Source organism: Echiichthys vipera (assembly GCF_963691815.1).
Source record: "Echiichthys vipera genome assembly, chromosome: 2".
Lineage (NCBI taxonomy): Eukaryota > Metazoa > Chordata > Actinopteri > Perciformes > Trachinidae > Echiichthys > Echiichthys vipera.
The window spans coordinates 16,683,810-16,693,688 of NC_139827.1; the positions used below are offsets into that span (position 1 = coordinate 16,683,810).

Genomic DNA, 9,879 nt, shown 5'->3' on the forward strand with positions numbered 1-9,879 from the left:
GTGTCCCCATGGGGGCTTTTAGGACCCCTGGAGGTGGAGTGGTTGTCTGCTTTACCCCATTAGTAATCTAGCCATGCTTGTGAGAGAGAAAGAGCAACCACCCATGTTTTGATCCACAGTCAAGACAAATAAGATCTGTGTGATCTCGTCTAATCAGACACAGGTGGTAATGAACATGGCTAGGCTGTTGAACCAGTGAGAACATGTGCAAAGAGACTCAACACAAGTGTTAACAGCATAAACTGTTGTTTATTAGGAGCTTTGTTAATACGAAACAACACACTGCTGCAAAATGTTTGATAAAAGTGAGAATAAAGTGCTTGTTCTTCAACTGTACATGACTAACCACTGACTAATTCTGTTTCATGGCTCATTCAATTTATTTGAATTTGCTGTCTATCATGGAATAAAGAGCTTATTTATCAAATGTTAGAAGTAACTCAGGCAGGAAGACAGAAGTTCAAAATACATAAATAATTTATTTTTACAGAGAGAATAAAAGTGTGTGACCATTTATGTCATACTTCCTTTAAAATAAATGGATTTTGTCTCTCATAACATGTATATCTGTATATGATGCATAATCATTTCAACATTCAAACAAAAGCATATCATATTTACAAAAACTGAATGGAAATCAAGAACAAAAAGCTTGACTTAACTGCGTACACCACCATATTGAATAAAACAAAAGAGAAATAACATTTTCAAGATACCTCATGATTTGAGAGAAATACCCAGCCACCATGTTGAAGAGAAGATGAGCTGTGCATTGTTTAGATGCTGATGTTATAACTGAAAGTGAACAATACCTGGAACCAGAGAAAGGATTTTGTGACAGCTGCAAAAAATGACCATCACCTTCTCCAGATGTACCGTTTAAATTGTGTACTCCATCTTTTATTTTTCTTCCAGTTCAATACTTTGGTTGGATGCACACAGACAAAGAGGAAATAAATGGAAGAGCAGCCATTACCATTGATTAAACCCCTGACTCTCTGCTGATGTATAAAGGTAGAGTGGGCTGTAGTCTGTCAAGGCTGATCTGATTCTCTGTGTCCAGAACACACAGCATCTCCACCGTCTGCTCCTCTACAAATGTCTCTTTGAAACCCAAGTGAATGTCATCTCTCATCTTTACGTCTCTGTCACTTCTTACGTTCAGGCTCCCCGCCTCCTCTTTCAGATCCTCCTCATCCTCGTCGTCCCCGCAGCACAAAGCTACCTCATTCTCGTAACAGAACGCGCTGGGTGAGTGAGAGCCCAGGAGTTGCCGGGCCGCCCTTGGGGCAAATGGTGATGGAGACCGGGAGTAGCTCGAGCTGGAAGATGAGGACTGCCCGCCACGACCCGTCATCTGACTCAGTTCCCTGGCACTGCAGTGAGGCGTAGATGGCACTTCGTAGGACTTATGAAAGCGGGAGTAGTCCACATGGTAGCGGTCGCCCTTCTCAAAGACCACAGGCTCAAAGCGGTGACCCCAGAGGATCTCCTTGGCCAAGTAGGAGCTACGGGCCTGAGTGGTCATAGCTGTAGCCTCCACCATCCCCTCTAGGATGACCACAATCTCAAAGTCTTCCTTGAGCAGGTCAGCGTGGCTCAGGTTATACAAAGGACTGTTCTTGTTGATCTCATGGACCACCACCAGCGGTGACACCAGAAACAGCCGATCCAGCCCGTCGTCATAGCCAACATCAATGTCTGTTTGTTCCAAAGGGAGGTACTCACCCTCCGCCGTCACATGTGGCTTAATGAGTTGAGCACGCACATGTGCTTCGACAATGTGGCTCTTGCGCATGTTCCCCAGGCGCCACATGAGGCACAGCTTACCATCTCGCAAAGCGATGACGGCATGATGCGAGAACAGCAAGGTCTGCGCCCGCTTCTTGGGCCGTACCATCTTTGCCATGATGGTGCCAATCATGAAAGAGTCAATGATGCAGCCTACGATGGACTGAACTACCACAGTAACCACAGCTGCCGGGCACTCTTCAGTGACACACCGAAAACCATATCCAATAGTGGTCTGGGTCTCTATGGAGAAGAGGAACGCCCCAATGAAACCCTGGATGTGGAGAATACATGGCCGCCATTCATCTTTTCCATCCTCTGGGTTGTCTTGAGGATCCCCTTCCTTGACAGGATTGCGAAGGTTAAAGTCTCCATGAGCCAGCGCCACTCCCCAGAAGATCAGGCCAAACACCAGCCAAGACAGAAGGAAAGTGGTGGTGAAAATTAGCAGCAGGTAGCGCCAGCGTATGTCCACACAGGTGGTGAAAATATCAGCCAGGTATCTTCGTGGCTTATCCTCCATGTTGTTGAACACCACATTGCACTGGCCGTTCTTCTTCACAAAGCGACTACGCAGGTGGCCAGTGCCCAGATCCAGGCCCAGACGACATGATGGTGAAGCACGGCAGCTGTTGTGGATGATGGGCTCATTTGTCACTCTCAAAGACAAAGCCCCTCTTCCCTCATCACTTCCTGGAAATTCTCCTCCTCCTTCTTCTCCCCGCATACAGGCCCCCGACAGCGTCTGCTGAGTCAGAGGACTGTGGCCATTGTGGAGGCCCGCACTGGAGATCTTCAGGGCATCTTCATCTGTGGAAACGATGCTGTATCTGGGGGAACAGAGGGGAGATAATGAGTTCAGGGGAATTGACAGTTTATAAAGCCTTTCAACATTGCCACCACTGTCAAAGTCTCTGTTCTGTACTAACACTAAACACTTTATGTGAGAAAAAGGTAATACAGTAACAGAATATTGATTCATATTTTCCTAGTTTCACAGTTATCAGAGTTCATGAGCAGTCATTGAACACTGCGTCAGAGACTTCTCAGCTCTGAGTGGTTGTTTTTCAACAGAAATAACTTTTTCACAGATTGTCTGTGTCTGTGTGTCTCATTGTGCTGTCAGTATATAGTGACAGTTTCATCAAATATAAAAAGAAATTCATAAAGTAACCAACTTCAGCTTAAAGTATAATTCTGCGCAAAATCATATCCCATGGCCTTTGTCTGCACTAATATACATCAAATAAGCCATCGAGACAGTTTTCCGCATAACGATTGCTAAAGGAGAAATCCGGTGGAGTCATTAACAGCCAGACGTGGCTCACACTGATTAGCTCTGGGGAAGTACGGTGAAGGCATTAAAACATCTTTTTAACCAGTAATACTGCTCAAAATAACACCAAACCTCTGCAGTAGCATGAGAAGAGTCCCTGCACATAAAAAGAAGCAACAATGGGCTCCATCCTTATGGATTGCATTTGGTAATCGGCTTGAATGGACTTTACTATGAGAGGAGCTGGTACCAGGGCCAGTCTCTCAAAACACTCTTTTAATAAACTCCGGGTTTGCTAACTACGTTGTTGGTGCTTCGTTTTATGTGTAGGGACTCTTCTCATGCTACACTGGAATCACGCCGGAATTACACGTTAAAGCAGTTGTGGCATTGACTTATTTTTATTCCACATCTTCTCTCACCTATTGACTCGCACCGCTCCCATGGCACCAGTGATCATCAGGCTGTGTCTGCGAGGGCAGTAATGTAGGTTGGGGCGGGCAGTTCCAACCATTAAAGTACTGTTGCTGTACAGGAAGGCAGTATGAGCTCAGGTCTGTCTTGCATTAGTTATCATCGCTGCCTGCTCATGGTACATTTTCTGTGAACAACAAAGACAAAAAGGACATTTGTTTAATCTTCATCAGAATGGCGAGTTTGAGTACATGTAAAATGTGACGGTAAACGAAACACAACTGTTTAAAAAAAGATGGTTAACTCCACTAATGTGTTCTCAGAGGTCAATGTACAATGTATGTTTCCTGGGTCAACGTGTTCACCCACCTAAAGCTTAAAGCCTCCTGAGGTTATACTTCTTGAAACGTACGTCCTTAGATTTGTGGGCAAGACAGCTTTCTTGACTTTAGACGTTGATATCTCCACAGTGGCTGAACATCACCCTTATCTCTTACAAAGTTTATACTCACACACAGTGGTGGTTTGAGCTAAATGCTAAGGTCAACATGCTAACATGCTATGTTTACTGTGGCAGGTAGTGATTATATTTGCCATGTTTGCTTAGCATGTTAACATTTGCAAATGAACAGCAGTGCAGCTGAAGCTAATTAACATTTGTTTCACAAGAACTAAAGTACTGGACAAATTAAACATTTGACCTGGATGTCTGGACCAAAGTTCATGGCAGATCATCCAGATGTTATTGAGATATTTCAGTATAATCAACCATGGGGCCACTCCACTAGCGTGGCTAAACATCAGAAAAACAAATCAAATATCTCTCCCTGCAAATTTTAGCCTTATTGCCCTAATGCACAAAGCAGACCAGACAGTTTTGCGTAATGAAAGCTTATTGATTAGGTCCTTGCTAGTGGTTAGCCTTAGGGACCTTCAGGCCAACCAGGGGTGGAAAACCAGACAGGCAGTGGAAGGGACAATGGTCTAAAAAAGAGATGAATCCGTGGTAATCTACTGTTAGAGGAACAATTGATCTGCTGTTTGGCCTGATGACAAGGTTGGAGGGTGTTTTGCTCTGCTTATTATGTCAGCAAGCTGGGGCCCAGGAGAACCAAAAAGCAGCGGGTTGCATAAGCAATACAAGGCCAATCGCGTGCAATTCAAAAGGGCAACAGAGGTTTATGTTTTATTGTACGTGAACCACTTTAGCTTTAAATTAGTTGACAATGAAAGGTAGCAATAGATTGTCTTTGGAAAATCTGTGACGACGGCAGTTTATAAGCCTTAGTTCAATATCGGCGTCAGTGACAAGCACAAACAAATAGAAACACACATGAACACACACACACGTACAGATTTTGATGGGATTTAACGTCATGTAATGCGGGCCGTGTGCAACTCTTGTGTGTGATGCCTGCAGACTCTTTCTCCTGTTACACCAAGGACAGATGTTACGAACTGGCTGCTTATTGGCTGGATGAAGAGTGATTTTAGACTGGATAATCCCAAAAGGGCAGATGATTACATCAAATTGAAAACTCTCCCAACTGGAGCAGAGTCTCCTCTATGTGAAATCACAACCTTTTCCTACAGGGTCCCTAAAGACACCGGATATTATGTCTGGTCACACAAGTCAGTCCCCTGTCAGTGGCAGCAGCATCATGTGTGGGGTCAGGACAGAACAGCACAGTGCACTGTTTGGATTTAGAGACATGAATGAAAGACTTTATTATTTTGCTGAATTATTAAAGATCACCTCATGGTTTTCATATCAGTATCAGTTGTTTGTTGTTTTACATGTTGGTGTTGTATATAATGTTTTATAATGTAAGTTTCTTTTTTATTCTGTGTCAGTCCAGACTTTTGGTCCATCCCACTTGGAATTACAAGACGCAGCTAATTATCAAACATTAAAAATATAAAACGTACACAAAAACACAGGTAAAAAAAAATCAGTTAACAAATTTAATGTACTTTCAAATGACATATCTATGAGAATATTTTAAGATAAATTGTGCATAGAATAGCAGAAGACAGAAAGTAAATGCAACAAGCTCAAAGTTCAACCTGATGTTTTTTTTCTTCATAATCACAAAATCTATTTCTGTTTTTATCTTACTGTACAAAGCAATGCAGAGATCCCAGAGAAAGGACAACAGAATAGAAAAGGGAACAGTTTTTTATATATATATAATTGAGATGTCACATTGGACAAAGGTGTGATCAATAAAGTTGTATCGTACTTTGTTATTTTAGACATTTTTTCAAGAATAAGTCATTGGCTAAAGAAAATGCTGTGGCGTTAAACAGTTAGACATAATTAAGTTATCAGAGAGGGAGTGCTGTTGTACTGTGACTCGGTCGTAGGGATGAGGCCACAGGCCTTTCATAATTTAACTCAAATGTTATTTTAGAAAATATGTTCATGTATATGTACATTTGCAGTGCAATATTTTGTTATAGTCATTAATGGATATCGAAATGTCTATGTTATCAATGGTTATTAGAATGAACATTACATTACACTGAATGTTTCTTAGAAAACACCCTCACACACATCCTCCAATTACATTAATTTGTCGAAAAAAACCCGGGTATAAGTTTGTAACAAAGGCTACACTTGCTGACTGTAATGTTGAGTTGTTGATTGGACTGTTTGTTTTGATATAATGCAGTAAAACAGAACCGTTTTGTTACCTTAACAAGTACCAAGACAAATCCATCCACACCCACTGTCTACTTACAGTACTCGCTTGCCTATTGGACCCACATGGACAAGCAGTCCTAAAAGTGTTATGTTTTACAACCATGTTGGGAGTAATCTCCATGACAACTGAGCAAACACCATCTTATGAACATCTCCAGAAAAAAAGCACTGGACCTTGTGTTGAGAACTAGGACTTTAAAATGACATCAACCCTTCTCAAGAAAACAAATTATATTATAAATTTCACAAATGCAGCATGGGTTGCAGGACCATTACACCGGTCCACTTTACTGGTTTCACGTTGTTGTTTTGGTATCTGTTATCTCAATAAACAGATTCTGCAGAGGAAAGTAGATCCGGTAGGCAACGGGACACTTTTTGGTGCAGCTGGTTTCTGTTTGTAGTCTGAGTAGTATTGACCAATCACGTCTGAGTGGTCGTCAGACAGATTATACTCGTGTTCACATGGTCGCCACTAGTCTTGTTTACAGTGTAATTTCTGAGATTGAAAATCAAAGAATTGCCAGTATGTAGAAGCTAAAGTCAGATTTGTAGCTTTAAATGCTTGTTTTATAAATGCTGATTATTGTAAATATTGTGTGAATCTGCCAAAAGTGTAAAAAGATAAATAACTGTATGCCCCTATTAACATTACTGTAAACGCTATCATTATCTCAAATATTGCCACTAACGCAGCCGAGTGTCGTCAGTATAAGTCTGGCTGGTGTCTTTATTTCTCCACTGACAGGATCCCCAGGGAGAGTGGCAGCAATAATGTCTGCTCATAGTTACTGTATTAGCCGTCTCCATAGGAACCTCTCTTCTTTCTCTGTGGGGCTGATTTGCTGTGTGCGTTGTGTGCGGTGATGGTTTAATTTAGTTTAGTTTAGCTTATGCACAAGAATCAGATGCACTACAACCCAACACAATGTACTACACCTGTCCACAGGAGGCTTTAAGTGGAGACGAGAGGAAACCACCTATATTCCTAAAGAAGCACCAAAACATGCAGTACTCTCCAAACAAATGTGGATTATTATTATTATATTTACGCAGTTTGCTGAAGACTGTCATAGCTATTATTCAGGTACGTCAGAGGAACTAAACAGACATGTATTAGAGCATAATCCCATGCAAAAGAAAAGAATGGAGGAAGCCTTCGTCAAATACCAGATTACTATGTACCTTAATCTCTCAATTCCAAACAACAATATGAAAGTTGGAAGGCAGTTGCTGTTTAAGCCCTTTTGTGTAATCTGAGATCAGATAATATTAGAAGGGGAGGGATGGAGAGATGGATAAGGAAAGAAAGAAAGGTTATGAGGTCTTCCACATTGAAGAAAAAAAATACAGATTAAGATGAAGGGATTATGACGTCAGATGATGTAACTACAACGTGCAATGCCAGAGAGGATTGACAAGACAAACAACTATGTGAAAGTGAGTGAGTTTCATTAGACACGCCGTTATTTTTTGGAGGTGAAAGTGATTTAACAGCAGGTCAACACTGTGTCGTAGTCCTACAGAGAAACAAAAATAGGGACCTCTGCGAGTAACAGGCGTGTTCCTTATTCTCAAGAGAAGAACTTCATCCTACATGCACACTACAAATAACACCAAACAACGGAGAACAGACCCAGTTTTTCACAGGGCAAAAACTATCACAATGGAGTGGTGAAATGTAACTAAATACATTTACTCAAGTGCTCGACTTGAATACAATTTTGAGATACTTGATGCAGCTTACATGTTAATGCAAAGGTAATAATATTCCTGTCAAGCTTATAGGCCTATGATATGAAGAGAGACGTCTGCATAATGAGTACTCTAACTTTTTTTTTTATTTTAATTATGTTAACATGTATATAGTCTCTGAGCATCGTCTATATTTACACAATCTATTTCTGTTGTTATCCTTCTAAACAAAGTATTGTGTAGTTCCTAGTGAAGAGGAAGATAGAAAAAAAATCCTGTCAGACAACTCTGATTAATACTTACATACTTTTATGCTAATAAAACTTTACTTTACTACTTTACTTGTAATTGAGTACATGTATAGTGTGGTACTGCTACTTTTAGTGAAGTAAGCAATTTTTAATACTTATAGTGGCAACACCGCAAAAATTAATTACATTTTCAAAGACGCATCAGTTCAAATTAAGTTGAAATGATATTCTGAGCCACACTATGAATTCGGGTCATAAGTAGTTGCCTCAGTCCCAAAATGTGTGTTAATTGTGTTATATAATAATACAAATACAAGTGAATTTTCCATCTTTGCACATGCATCACTGTTGGGAAAGTTAAAAAAAAATAGATTAATAAGTAAAATAAATGTCAATCGATGGTTCACACAGTCCAACCAAAAGTCATGACAGGGCAGTTTGCAAACTAAGCAGCAGCTGTGACGTATGTTGGTTTCATTGAGGCCACAGGAGCTGTCCAGTGCTGAAAATCAATCCAAAGCCTGCAGGAATAATCGACAGCTGGGAGCGGAGAGGTGGAGGGGGGGTGTTAGAGGAGATGAGTACTGCCCTAACCTTGAAAATGATTTTGGCCTTTGCAGTCTTTTCCTCTATCTGTGTACAGATTTTTTTTTTTTTACAGTCGACTTACTCAGCCGCATCAACGTTTTGCGAAGTATTGATTGTGTTTTCTGAGTATTTGGACTAAACAGGGTCAGAAAAACTTCTGCAGGATTTACCACAGTGGAAGTTTCCTTTTATGCAGTTTTAAAATTTTGAGATTTAAAGTTGAGTCAGAAAAGTAAACAAGTTATAAGTCTTGATCATAACAAAATAAGTCTTGGGATATAAGTCTTTTCTCGTCATTGCAGTCGAGCCAACAGACGTTACCACAGATAAATATAATATATTAAGTTATAAACTCTTACCTTGGTATTACTGTCGACTGAATCACTCAAAGACTAACATTGGTTTCATCCTCGTAAAAAGATGTTTCAGTTGTTGTAACCATCCTCTCTTCTTTTCTTCCTCCTTCAATAGACAAACACCTTTTTCATAAATCTGCTCCCAGTTTCCTGCTGCACAAACTTGTACATGTCTCCAGTCTGAGCTTTGTCTGGTTGCTCCATAGTAGCTGAACGGAGTTGCTCCTGCCTGGTGGTGGTGCATCTGCTCCGATCCCTGCCAGTGTGGTGTGTGTGTGTGTGTGTGTGTGTGTGTGTGTGTGTGTGTGTGTGTGTGTGTGTGTGTGTGTGTGTGTGTGTGTGTGTGTGTGTGTGTGTGTGTGTGTGTGTGTGTGTGTGTGTGTGTGTGTGTGTGTGTGTGGGAGAGAGAGAGAGACAGAGAGAGCGAGCGCTTTGATTGTGTTACTATTTATATATATGTTATTGTTTTCCCCAGAGTATGGAGATGTGGATTGTATAATTTAGACTTAAGCCCACTCAAACTTGCACTGACATTCAAGATAACACACCATGATGACTATTGTAATCCCACAAAATTTCTGTAGAGAGTCTGTAGGAGTGTTCCTGAGACATTTTACAATGTATTTATTCTGACTCTGTGGTACAAAATGGGATTTCTTTTGGTGTCATATTGCATTATGACAATTATTCACTAAATCTAGTGTATAAATGTGGCAATCCAAAGTAAGTTTATAGGGACCTTATGTATGTATTTCCCATCCGTTTTGCATAATATAAAAAGATTTGTAGTATGTATTGGTT

At 40.7% G+C, this 9,879-nt stretch overlaps 1 protein-coding gene across 1 annotated transcript; it reads right to left on the reverse strand.

Annotated features, from left to right (window-relative positions):
- Window positions 1–982: 982 nt before the first annotated feature.
- LOC310962899 (ATP-sensitive inward rectifier potassium channel 12-like) lies at window positions 983–3,581 on the reverse strand (the record flags this gene model as incomplete). Its single annotated transcript, XM_083935509.1, has 2 exons — window positions 983–2,621; window positions 3,490–3,581. 2 exons carry the CDS (start codon window positions 3,579–3,581, stop codon window positions 983–985), a joined length of 1,731 nt encoding a protein of 576 aa, XP_083791635.1.
- Window positions 3,582–9,879: the final 6,298 nt, after the last annotated feature.